Source organism: Mobula birostris, chromosome 3, assembly GCF_030028105.1.
Source record: "Mobula birostris isolate sMobBir1 chromosome 3, sMobBir1.hap1, whole genome shotgun sequence".
NCBI classification, from domain to species: Eukaryota; Metazoa; Chordata; class Chondrichthyes; order Myliobatiformes; family Myliobatidae; genus Mobula; species Mobula birostris.
Genome location: NC_092372.1, coordinates 55,885,422 through 55,899,363, shown reverse-complemented (window position 1 = coordinate 55,899,363; position 13,942 = coordinate 55,885,422). Strand labels below are relative to the sequence as shown.

At 41.6% G+C, this 13,942-nt stretch overlaps 1 protein-coding gene across 1 annotated transcript in view; it reads left to right on the top strand.

The window, feature by feature from the left end:
- tusc3 (tumor suppressor candidate 3) overlaps positions 1–13,942 on the top strand; it is a 381,130-nt gene that overhangs the window by 123,884 nt on the left and 243,304 nt on the right. Inside the window, exon 6 of the mRNA XM_072251817.1 lies at positions 6,533–6,622. Coding sequence (XP_072107918.1) covers positions 6,533–6,622 — 90 coding nt within the window. The remainder of the gene's footprint in view (positions 1–6,532; positions 6,623–13,942) is intronic.

The following is a 13,942-nucleotide window of genomic DNA, read 5'->3' as shown; positions in this document are numbered from 1 at the left end:
GCTGAGGTCTGGGAACTCACCCAGTAGTTGAGTAAACTCACATGTGGTGGTGCATGTGCTTGACAGTCATTTAGGGAACATGGTAACAACCCAAAGTCCTTGACATGCACAAGCCGGCAGTTCTTAAGATCAATGAATGGTTTCTGGGCAGACAGAAAAATTGCACCGAGTAGAGGTCTAGACACATTAGCCAATACGAAGTCCCATGTGTAACATCACCCACTGAAGCAGAGGGTCACCTGTTGTGTCCCGTAAGTCTGGATCCCGCTGGCATTGGCAGCCTCCAGTGAGGTTTTGTTGCTTTTTACCTTCTCGTCAATGGGCGATGCTGGCAGCAGACTCACTTGAGCACCCGTGTTACACAGGAAGCGTCAACCCTGAAAGGGTGTCCATAGTGAATAGTAGTCATCGCTGGCAGCTGGAACCCATGGTGTTCACAAATCTCTGATGTACTGCAAATTGGGCTTCGGCTTGTACAAACCAGGCAATGGCATTTTGCTCCCCAAACTCTGGCAGTTTCAAAGTGAATGAGTCGACGACATGTTCAATAATTCTGAAATCGTTCCAGAGCATCAGTTCCAGCACCAATATAGGTTTTTGCAAATAAAACAAAGTGCGGCGTTTTTTGTTTAATGAAACCTATAACTCATTTTATTGAACTTCAAAACTTAAACACAAAAGCACTTTAAAAATCTTTACATAATAATGTCATCACATCAAACCAGCCTCTTAAAGTGAAGCCCCAACTCAATATCGGTGTGTCAGTGGCTGTGAACAATGTACATTTCTCCCAATTACATTACCCTAAAAGCTCATGCACTTCATTAAGAGAAATTAAAAGGGAGATTATTACCTAAATGGAGAAGGACAGAAGTGCAATGTGATCTCAGTGTTCCGATGTATGAATCACAAAAAGGTGCCAGGCAGGTCCTACAGGTAGTTAGGAAGGCAAGCAACATTAGGCCATCATTGCAAAGGGTTTGGAGTTACAGGATGTTGGTGAAGTTTCACCTGGAAAACAGGATATGAGTTTGATCCCACTGCAACATTGGAAAATAAAGTAATTAAGCAGACTAACTCCTGAGATAACGGCATTGTCCTATCAAGAGGGACTAGATAGTTTGAGCCTGTATTCCTTGAAGTTTAGAAGACTGTGAACACTTTTTTTTTCAATTTGTAAATTGGATTAGATATTGGTTTTGTGGTCGAGGACAGAGAGTGATAGTAGATGGTTGCCTCTCTGACTGGAAGCCTGTGACTACTAGAGCGCTGCATGGATCAGTGCTAGGTCCTTTGTTGGTTGTCTTCTATATCAACGATCTGGATGATAATATGGTTAACTGGATCAGCAAATTTGCCAATGACACCAAGATTGGAGGTGTAGTGAACAGTGAGGAAGGCTATCACACTCTCAGCGTGATCTGGACCAGCTGGAAAAATGGCAGATGAAATATAATGCACACAAGTTGCACTTCAGTTGGACCAGTCAGGGTAGGTCTTACGCAGTGAATGGTAGGGCACTGAGGAATGCTGTAGAACAAAGGGATTTGGAACTACGGGTCCATAATTCATTGAAACTGGTATTGCGGTTAGATAGGGTTGTAAAGAAACCTTTTGGCACATTTTCCTTTCATAGATCAAAGTATTCAGTACAGGAGATGGAATGTTATGTAGAACTTGTATAAGATATTGGTGAGGTCTAATTGGAGTATTGTGTGCAGTTTTGGTCACCTACCTACAGGAAAGATGTAAATAAGTTTGAAAGAGTACAGAGATAATTTACAAAGATGTTGCTGGTTTGGGAGGACCTGAGTTATAAGGAAAGATTGAATAGGTTACAACTGTATTCTTTAGAATGTAGAAGATTGAGAGAAAATTTCATAGAGGTATATAAAATTATGAGTGGGGGTTATAGATAGGGTAAATGCAAGCAGGCTTTTCCACTCAGGTTGGTTGGGACTACAATTCAAGGTCATGGGTTAAGGGCGAAAGGTGAAAAGTTTAAGGGGAACACAAGGGGAAACTTCTTCACACAGAAAGTTGTGAACATGTAGAACAAGCTGCCACTGCAACTGGTACATGCAAGCTTAATTTCAATGTTTAAGAGAAGTTTGGATAGGTACATGGTTGATAGGGGTATAGAGGGCTATGGTCCCAGTGCAAGTCAAGGGCGGTAGGCAGTTTAATTAGTTTTGGCATGGACTAGATGGATCAAATTGTCTGTTTCTGTGCTGTCCTTTTCTATGACTATATCACGAATTTGACTTGCTACCTGAGGCTGAAATAAGCTTAAGACATTACCAGCTATCTTTCCCCCTCTGATCCCAGCTCTCATCTATGCCAGGTCTTTCCAATTCCCTTTGACCTTCCCCTCTCTGAGGCAGAACATTCATTCCTCAGTAAGGGCCTCATCTTTGTCCCCTTGCGCCCGCATCTCAGAGAGTTCCGCACCTGTCGTGACACTGAAATCTTCTTAGAGCACCTCCATCTCCATGCCTACTTCTTTAGCAAGGACTCTCTAACCCACACCGATGACCCCTTCTCTCATCTTCAGCCCTTCTCCTTCCTGGACACCTCGCTTTTGTCTTCTGTCTGCTTTGCATCTTTTTATTGCTAACTGCCAACATCAACTGTCTCGACTTTAACATTCCTCTCTCCAATTGTAACCTCACTCCTTCTGAACACACTGCTCTCCACTCTCTCAGCATCAATCCTAACTTCACCGTCAAACCCACTGATAAGGGGGGGTGCAGGAGTAGTCTGCTGGACTGACCTCCACCTTGCTGAGGTCAGGCAACAGCTCTCGGAACCTCTTACTTGCCCCTTGAACAGGACCCCACTAAAGAGCACTGCCTCAGGCAATGCACATCAAAGTAGCTGGTGAATGCAGCAGGCCAGGCAGCATCTCTAGGAAGAGGTACAGTCGACGTTTCAGGCCGAGACCCTTCGTCAGGACTAACTGAAGGAAGAGTTAGTAAGAGATTTGAAAGTGGGAGGTGGAGGGGGAGATCCAAAATGATAGGAGAAGACAGGATGGGGAGGGATGGAGCCAAGAGCTGGACAGGTGATTGGCAAAGGGGATATGAGAGGATCATGGGACAGGAGGTCCGGGGAGAAAGACAAGGGGGGGGGGACCCAAAGGATGGGCAAGGGGTATAGTCAGAGGGATAGAGGGAGAGAAAGGAGAATGACAGAAAGAAAGAATGTGTGTATAAAAATAAATAACGGATGGGGTACAAGGGGGAGGTGGGGCTTTAGTGGAAGTTAGAGAAGTCAATGTTCATGCCATCAGGTTGGAGGCTACCCAGACGGAATATAAGGTGTTGTTCCTCCAACCTGAGTGTGGCTTCATCTTTACAGTAGAGGAGGCCGTGGATAGACATGTCAGAATGGGAATGGGATGTGGAATTAAAATGTGTGGCCACTGGGAGATCCTGCTTTCTCTGGCGGACAGAGCGTAGGTGTTCAGCAAAGCGGTCTCCCAGTCTGCGTCAAGTCTCACCAATATATAGAAGGCCACATCGGAAGCACCGGACGCAGTATATCACCCCAGCCAACTCACCTGGAAGGACTGTTTGGGGCCCTAAATGGTGGTAAGGGAGGAAGTGTAAGGGCATGTGTAGCACTTGTTCTGCTTACAAGGATAAGTGCCAGGAGGGAGATCAGTGGGGAGGGATGGGGGGGACAAATGGACAAGGGAGTGGCATAAGGAGCGATCCCTGTGGAAAGCGGGGGGGGGGAGGGAAAGATATGCTTAGTGGTGGGATCCCGTTGGAGGTGGCGGAAGTTACGGAGAATCCATCTCTCACTGCTCCCCATCTGTAATTTCTTCGGCTCTTCAACTTTTCGACCACATTTTGACTCAGACTTGCTATCACAGCTATATATCCTTTCTTGGAACGTGCCTCCATCGCCAACTTACTCCAGTTGGCTTTAGGATTCGTTTCCGAGCCTCTGCCTTCTATATATTGGCGAGACCCGACGCAGACTGGGAGACTGCTTTGCTGAACACCTACGCTCTGTCCACCAGAGAAAGCAGGATCTCCCAGTGGCCACACATTTTAATTCCACATCTCATTCCCATTCTGACATGTCTATTCTGATGGCCTCCTCTACTGTAAAGAGGAAGCCACACTCAGGTTGGAGGAACAACACCTTATATTCCGTCTGGGTAGCCTCCAACCTGATGGCATGAACATTGACTTCTCTAACTTCCGCTAATGCCCCACCTCCCCCTCGTACCCCATCCGTTATTTATTTTTATACACACATTCTTTCTTTCTCACACTCTCCTTTTTCTCCGTCTGTCCCTCTGATTATACCCCTTGCCCATCCTTTGGGTTCCCTCCCCCTTGTCTTTCTCCCCGGACCTCCTGTCCCATGATCCTCTCATATCCCCTTTGCCAATCACCTGTCCAGCTCTTGGCTCCATCCCTCCCCCTCCTGTCTTCTCCTATCATTTTGGATCTCCCCCTCCCCCTCCCACTTTCAAATCTCTTACTAACTCTTCCTTCAGTTAGTCCTGACGAAGGGTCTCGGCCTGAAATGTCGACTGTACCTCTTCCTAGAGATGCTGCCTGGCCTGCTGTGTTCACCAGCTACTTTGATGTGTGTTGCTTGAATTTCCAGCATCTGCAGAATTCCTGTTGAAAGAGCACTGCCTGTCCAGGTAGACCCATTTTTTCTTCTTGTTCCTGCCCCACTAAACTTATATCTGCATACCTCAACTCTTTTATTGCCCCTGGTTCAGTCCCTTTCTACCTACATCTGTATCACCTCTCTCAGTCTTGATCTTTTCAATGACTTCAAGCTTCCTGGCCCTGCTCGCCTCATTTTCCCTATGAATGTCCAGTCCCTATACGCCCCTATCCCCTATCAGGAAGGCCTTAAAACTTTCCTCTTCTTTCAGGACAACCAGTTTCCCTCCACCACTGCTGTCCTCCATCTGGCAGAACTGGTCCTCAATCTCAATAATTTCTCCTTCAGCTTCTTCCACTTCTTCCAAACAAAGGGTGTAACCATGGGCACTCGCATGGGTCCCAGATATGCTTGCCTTTTTGTTGGCTATGTGGATACCTATACTGGGATCGCTCCCCAACTCTAACTACGCAACATCGACGACTGCATTGGTGCTGCTTCCTGCAGCTATGCTGAGCTCATCAACTTCATCAACTTTGTCTCCAACTTCCACCTTGTCCTCAAATTTACTTGGTCCACTTAGGACACCTCCCTCCCTTTTAAAAGTGCCATCTCCTTCTCTCAGTTCTTTCGTCTCTGCTGCATCTGCTCTCAGGATAAGGCTTTTTAATCCCAGGACTAATGAGATGTCTCTTCCTCCGCCATCAATGCTGCCCTCATCTGCATCTCTTCCACTTCACACACGTCTGCCCTGACCCTATCCTCTCGCTATCCCACTATGGGTAAGGTTTCTCTTGTTCTCACCTACCACCTCATTAGCCTCCGCATCCAGCATGTATTTCTCCATAACTTCTGCCATCGTGCAACAGGAAACCCGCCATCTTCTGCCTTCCACAGGAATCGCTCCTTAAGCAATTCTCTTGTCCACTTGTCCCTCCCCACTGATCTCCCTCCTGGTACTTATTCTTGCAAGTGGAACAAGTGCCACACTTGCTCCTACACCTCCTCTCTAACTACCGTTCAGGACCCCAAAGAGTTCTTCCAGGTGAGACAACACTTCACCTGGTAGTCTTTTGGGGTTATCTACTCTATCTGGTGCTGCTGTATATTGGTGAGACCCGACATAGATTGGGAGACTGCTTCGCCGAGTACCTACGCTCCATCTGTAAGAAAAAGTGGGATCTGCCTGTAGCCACTCATTTCAATTTCACTTTCCATTCGCATTTCAACATGTCATTCCATGTCTTCCTTTACTGCCGCAATGAAGCTACACTCAGGTTGGAGGAGCAACACCTTGTATTCTGTCTGGATAGCCTCCAACCTGGTGGCATGAGCATTGACTTATTGAACTACCGGTAATTGCTCCGCCCTCCCCCTCACCATTCCCCATTCCTGTTTCCTTCTCTCACCTTATCTCTTTACCCGACCATCACCTCCCTCTGGTACTCCTCCCCTTCTTCCATGGACTTCTATCGTCTCCTGCCAGATTCCCCTTCTCCAAACCTTTATCTTTTCCACAATCAACTTCCCAGCTCTTCACTTCACCCCCTTTCCCATCCTAGTTTCACCTGTCACCTCCCACTTTGTCCTCCCCTCCTTCCACCTTCTTACACTGACCTCTCCCCTTCATTAACTGTCCTGAAGAAGGGTCTCAGTCAGAAATGCTGACTGTTTACTCTTTTCTGTGTGTGCTGCCTGTCCTGCTGAGTTCCTCCAGCATTTTATGTGTGTTGCTTTGGATCTCTAGCATCTGCAGATTTTGTCTTGTTTGTGAAGCTTAAGACTTTGCCACTTTCATTGTGGTTAGAAAGTAGGATATAATTTTGGGAAATGAATATGTCAATTATAAGGTCTAAAACATGGGAAGTCATAATGCCTTCTGATCTTTTCATAGTGTGTGGTATTTGCCATGACTTCTGGACAAATGTGGAATCACATTCGTGGTCCTCCATATGCTCATAAAAACCCACAAAATGGACAAGTGGTAAGTACTTTACACTTGAAAAATATGCTTTTTAATTTATGGTTATCATTTTGGAATTATGGAACATTTCTCTAATATTTCAAAGTAAGTTTTCTTTGAACTTTGAACATTACTATTTATGGGATAAGTACATTAAACTGGTCATATGGGGTACCAGTTTTGAAAATTCATTGAAATACTTAGCTTATTTTCTAGTGATTATGATCAAAAGAGTTCTAAAGCATTGATATGATACTCTCACAGCATATCTTGGTTTTGAGATGAGCACTGGAATTGCCCAGGCACAGAAGGTTTGGATCAATTGTTGGTAAACTAGAATTAGAGTATAGTACTAGATGGTCAACGTGTATGTTATGCGCACAAGAGCCTGTTTCTGTGTAGTATGACTCCATAATCTATCATTTAAATCTCAAGATTTTGAATGAGATAACTTTGTAGATAGTTTACACACTTATTATTTTCTTCCAAAATTCCACAGACTTTTGGAATAGTTCCACAGATTAAAATATAATCATGGTATTTTATGAAAGGAAGGAGTAAGAAAATGGTGGATTACAGACCAATTAGCCTGCCAGCAAGCTACTTAAAAATAATAATAGCATTTGGAGATATTAATATGGAATTATGAAAGAGTTAGACTGGTTGACAAATCATTAGAGATTTCTGAGATTGTAATAGGTAGAATGGTTAAGAGGAAGTTAACTGAAACTGTGTTTTAAATTTCAGCAGGTCTTCCATAAGGAGCTACCAAAGAGATTATTAATTTATTAACATGGGATTCAGAACCAGAACCAGGTTTATTATCACTGACATATGTCACGAAATTTGATGTTTTATGGCAGCAGTATAGTGTGAGACATAAGACGTACTAACATTTGCAATAAATAAATGAGAGAATAGATAGATAAATAACTAAATAGTGCAAAAGTGGAACATCACGTTAGTGCTCATTGACTCATGGACTCTTGAGAAATCTGATGGTGGGGGGGAAGGGGTAATTCCGAAAACACTGAGTGTAGATCTTAAAGGTCCTGGACATCTTTCGTAATGATAGTAATGAGAAGAGGGTATGTCCCAGATTGTAATCCAATGCAATCACATTTGACTCATGTACCTTTGTGATGCCTTGGCATGTTTTCCTTTTCCTAGATGTAGGAGACATGGTTTTGAGTTTGCAACTGGAGTTCCTCTGTACCAAGTATTAAGACTTCATCAGTAGTATCCAAGATTTTGTTTTCCTACCCTAGGAGAAATTCCATAGATCTATTTAATTTCCCTTGAGTTATGGTGAATTTTCTAACCCAAAAACAGATTATGTTTTCAACGAATTAGCTACTGAATCTCCAAGCCATTTTCTTCACAAGTGCAAGTACTTTCTAGTAAAGAAGCCAAGATATCGTCAGAGGTGCTAATTACGATGAATCTTAAGCAATCCAGATGCTCTGCATACTTTGCAGCTGATGTTGATTGGGAGTTGTTGGATTGTTTGGTGAGGTGCTTTCTGAAGTAAAATTGGCTTTGCAGAGTCTTTTAAGATTGAGTTTTTTTTTCTCTCTTGTGGCAACATTCTTGTTGTTAACATTGTTTGGAGGAAGACCAAATTAAGAGCTTGTCAGCACAACAGTCATTGATCCCTGTAATGGTGCTGTACATATGGATATTCTTGCAGTCTGTCACAGATGGTGATATAATCTAACAGGTGCTAGTGCATGGATTGTGGATGTAGCCGTGAGTTCTGATAAAGTAGGTACTGAATGAAAAAAAGCACTTTATCCAGCATCTTCATGTTCTCTTCTTGTCAGTCATATGTGACTAAAATATTGTTTATTTGCTGACACTAGCACTTTAATCAACTAGGAGTTTGTCTCCTTTGTGATATTTTCAAGGTTGGACCTCTTTAGAAATCTCCAAAAATTTTCTAATCAGACACTGATGACTGACAGTTACTAATTCCACATATGATCTGAAGGGTCATGAGGCGTTCACTTATCCTGCAAGAGGGATCAATGAGACACCATACTGGCTTATTCTTAACAGTAAATTTGATTCCAAGAATTATGGTGCTTTTCTTCAGTTTTGGCCTTCCTCTTTCCGTTTGTACTTATGAAGTAGGTACAACTCCTTATATGTTCTTTGAGCTGGCCATCTCATGCCCATCAAATTGCACTGAGACATATCTGATTTCTTTCAACTTGGGAAAGCTAAGGGAGTGCACAGAGCAGAATTAGAGGTTGGTGAAGTAGTGGGAGAGAAGGTGAAGATCAGATGAATGTTGAGGGCCAAAGGAAAGACAGTGGGAAGGATGCCTATTGCAAGGAAGAAAGAAAGAGTCAAGTGGCAAAGTGCAAGAGAAAGGGAGATGGATGAAAGAACTAGAGGATGGGAGTCTGAAGGAGTCTAGGAGGAAGCAGGAGAACACTGAATGAATGCCAATTAAGACTATGAGAACTAAGAATAATGTTAATAATATTAAGAAAGAGAATGGGAATCTGAGATGGGGGGAAAATGTGGAGAATACAGTAGGCAAGGATATCCATGTGTGAACCTGTATAGTCCATGCTTGCTTATATACATTGAAGAGCACCTTACTTCCGTCTGACTGCTAATAATTCAGTAGAAGCTAGATTTCCACTTGTCTTGGATTTTCTTGCCAGTGAATCAGACTTTTCACTGCCAAGTGCCTGTTATGAAATGAAGAAGTCAATAATGTGTGTCAACAATATTTCAATTCTGAAATGTTAACATTAGTATAATTATTTCTTTAATAAAACCTTACCTACCAGTCAATTTGACTTTCAGATGGAGTCTTGTCTTCAGCTACATATGATAAAAATTAGTTTTGTCACAATTTAATTTGTTGATGCTGATAGTAACTAACAGTGAAAGTGCACTAGGTTATGAACAGCAGATCCAATGACTACTGAAGTAACTCAGCAGGATGAGCAGCCTCTGTGAAGTTTCAGGTCTAGACTCCTTTCTTGGACATAGTGTATCCTCCTAACGATGTTTCCTCATCAAAATCCAGGCTTGCAATCTTTTCTACTGCTGGCTTCACATTTTAGATGACTGATTGTAGACCCCAGTTACTGATCTCCTCCCTGGATCTGTGGTAGTCACCCCTCACAATGGTGAATCTATTAATCCATTGCACCCAAACCCTCTTCTAGTCACTGAAATCTACAATCACCAATTAACCTACTAGCCAGTATGTCTTTGGACTGCGGGAGAAAACTGGATGCAGAGACAGGGCTTTGACTGTGCAGCCACCCATACCCTGGGCTGCTTGCAATAGTTAATTTTCCAGTCATGAGATCTGAAATGATGCATTTAATAGCTTACCAGAGACCAAGTGTTTAACAGGCATTTAGGAATGTATTGAAATTATTCAGCAATATTCTTATAAGATTGTTGCGGGAGATTTAGGCTGCAAGGTTCATAAAGAGAAAACATTATATTTTAAGTGGTCGATAATCTGGCATAAATGTTGTGTGGGTATGTATGACCTACAGCTGTTCACTACCCCCAGTTCTGTACCTTAGCCAAAGATATTTATTTCTCTGTTTGCCTTACAGAGCCATTTAGAATGACAATAGGGAGAAACAGAAAAGCAGAAAATAATGCCAACTCGATAATGCCAACAGGTAGTGATCATGCTATCCCTTCTTGAACAGTTACAGTGACACTATTTATCTAAGGCATATTGTAACTTCAGTACATACTAGCTCAATGGTCTGTCTCAAACTGTATGTCTAAATTAAGCCAAGAAAGTGATACTATTTCCAACAGAACAAATCGGGGCACACAGTATCTTAGTGGTTAGCGCAACGCTATTACAGTTCGGGTGGTGTGGATTTCAGAGTTCAATTCTGGTGCCGTGTGTAAGGAGTTTGTATGTTTTCCCTGTGAACTATGTGGGTTTCCTCTGAGTACTCCAGTTTTCTCCCACAGTCCAATGGCATACTGGCTAGTAGGTTAATTGGTCATTGTAATTGTCCCGTGATTAGACTGGTGTTAAATTGGTGGGTTGCTGGGTGGTGCGGCTTGTGGGGCCGGAAGGGTCTGTACTGCGCTGTATCTCTAAATAAATAAATAAATACAGGGAACGTAAAGATCATCCATTCTAGAGGAGCCTTTCACTCTCCACTTGTAACATTTTGTCTTTACCGATCACAGAAGTTCCACTAGTGCCTTTCTTCCTTGGAGCGGAACAGGTCAAGTTGTAAGACTGGAGTTGGAGATAATTAGATTTCAGTAAATCTTCAGTGAATTTGTGTAACTTCACTTTTTGCTCACAATTACATGCATGTCTACACTTTCTGACTCACTGACAACAATGTACAGAACCATTCACCATCATTTCCTTTTGTAATGAAATCTTGAATGAACAGCTATCTTTACTGAAAGTGTCAAAGTGTTGGAATCAGTCTTTTCCCAGAGGTACCAAAAATCCAAATTTTCTGAATTCTTAATTCAACAATCCAATAACTTCCAAAATAGTAACACCTTCACAATTATTACTAATGGTTTGTTTAATAAAATTGAAAAATCAAAAATGCATACATTTATGAAAGTAAATGTATTGCTTTAATTTATTTTTAAGACTTAATTGGTGAAGGCCTATAAACAAAGTTGTTTTATAGGTCATTTCATAATATTTTAATAAGTACATAGCAGATTCATGCAGCTGGATTCTACATCTTACAAAATGGAAATTCATTCTGCAGCTCCTCAGCATGAGCCTGTTTTGATACTCATGATTACATGACATGGCATTGCCCAGAATGACAGCTTTATAATGAGGAATTTTACTTGATGTAACCAGTAAATTTAAGCTCCTGACATTAATGTCATTGCCTTCTGAACAGCCAGCTATTTGTTACTGACATACAAAGCTTAAATAATGATATCACCATGTTAAATGACAGAGAAGGTCAAAATGGCATGGAAACCAGCTCTAATTATAAGTATTTTATTGATTGATTATATCCCCATATAACTATGAATCATGAAGGACAATTGTGCACAATGCATCCTACCATATTAGCAAATCAGAAAAAGAACCCATCTTTCCAATTTTTGACATTTTTTCTCACTTGTTTTAATCTAAAACCTCTTGATATAAATGTGATATATCAATCAATAATATATAAATTGCTAATTTGCTAATGTATCTATTGAAATTTGTACAGATTTTACTACAAATATCAATCATTCGACCCTCAAATATATATGCAACATAACTGATTTTCCAGAATTTGTTTTGTTTATATTAAAATATTTCAGGTTTAAGATAGTTCTACATTTTGTGGTGAAGGTATTTCTGAAATGATCTTTCTTGTATTGTGTATGCCAATATATAGGTAAAATACCAATGCACAAACCTTAGTACATTTGCAACTGGAACTTTGGGGGGAAGGTCATGAACTTATGCTTTATTATAGTTAATATGCTGCAATAGCTGTAATGTTAAGCAAATTACAGTATCAAAACAACTCTGCAAAATGTTTATAATTGTATCATTAGAAATCAAGAATAATTAACAGTTTCAAAGCAAAACCTAAGTTATAAATTGTGATTTCATTCAACTTTTCTGTGGAGTTGACATCTAACAAAACTTTTCATTTGAGTTTTTTTTTTATATTGCTGCATTTGAAAATAGCATCATATTGTATTACCTTCTTAGATCTAGAGCCATTTGAGAAGGACAATAAATCCTGATCTCATCAGTAAGGTGTATATTCATTAAATAAATGGGGAAAATTTGTAGAGTGTGTCATGGGTGGGACTTGAATGAATATATCACAGTCATCACCAGTTTCATTAAAACCTACGTGGATGGGTGTGTGCCTTTAAGAACATAACCAAATTAGAGGCTTGGATGAACCAAGAGATTCACAGTCTGCTGAGAGTTGATTCTGTGGTGTTTAAGACCAGTGATCCAAAATCCTACTAAGGGGCCAGTTTTGACCTGTGGAAGACCATTCATGAGTCCGAGAAGGAAATTCGATGTGAGGCTAGAGACACAACCAGATGCATTAGCTGTGGTAGGGTTTGCATACTATTATTTCTTCACAGCATAAATAGCAGTAATGCTTCACTCCCTGATGAGCTCAGCATCTTTTATGCATGATTTGAAAGGGAGAAGAACACCATGCATGTGTGAATCCCCACAGCATCTGGTGAAACTGTCTTAGAGATTGATGTCAGAACATCTTTTCAGAGGGTGAACCGTCACAAAGTTCCAGGCTCAACAGTGTACATAGCAGGGTACTAAATAGATGTACTGACCAAATAGCTGGACTGTTCAAGAATATCTTCAGTCTCTTACAGCTGCGGTCAGATGTTCCCGCCTGCTTTAAAAGGACATCAATCGTAGCAGAGCCCAACAAGAGCAGGGTGATCTGCTTCTAAGACACCCAGTAACACTCACATCTACCGTGAGGAAGTGCATTTGAGAGGTTTATCATGGCTAGTGTTATGGGTCCACAGTTTTGATTCCTGTGGATGTCACGTGATATTGGTGCATTTGCTAAGTGTGATGTATCTATAGTCTTGTTTTGCTGGAAGCTTGTAGTTTTATTTCCTGGGGGCACCACATGGTTTACTGGGAATCCATGACTTTGTTTCTATGAGAGTCATGGGATGACATTTCCCTGTCGGTATAAAAAGAGCCGCTTGTTAGGGAGTTGCTCGGCAAGGAATCGTTAAGGAATCGATGGGAAAGGAGAGTGAAAGTGAAGATTGCAGGCTTCGAATGAACCCAAATGATTGGATTAGTCGGCAGCACTCTGTGCATTTCGAATGTGCCTGACATTTCGTATGATCCATGTGTGGATTGTGGCACACACTTTTGGTTAACCCCCGCATGGTCTTGGGTGTTGTGTGGTGTCCATTTTGGCGAAAGGGAAATACCCTATCAGTTACTCTGTGAAATCTGGCTCCTCTTGGCCTCGTCGAAAAAGGTACTCCGCGGCTGCAAACTCCAGTAACTGTTTGTTCAAGATTGCCTCTCCGCCGTATTGTGAATCTCCAAGACTGTCTCTTCATTACATCGTGAATATACAAGTCTCTCCTCTAACATATCTCACGAATCACCTGGACTTTCTAAACTGCCACTCTAAGACTGTGCTTGAGTAAGACTTTGTTAAGAATTGTTTCTAAGTTTGACTGTTTGGGAACTATAGACGCAAAACGCTGTTAACTTCTGTTTTAAGTTAGTCGTTTGTTTATTTTTCTATATTTCTACATAAATGTTAATAAATTTAGTTGTTTTGCAATAATTCCCCATGGGTTAACAAAGAACTACATATTAACTTGCTG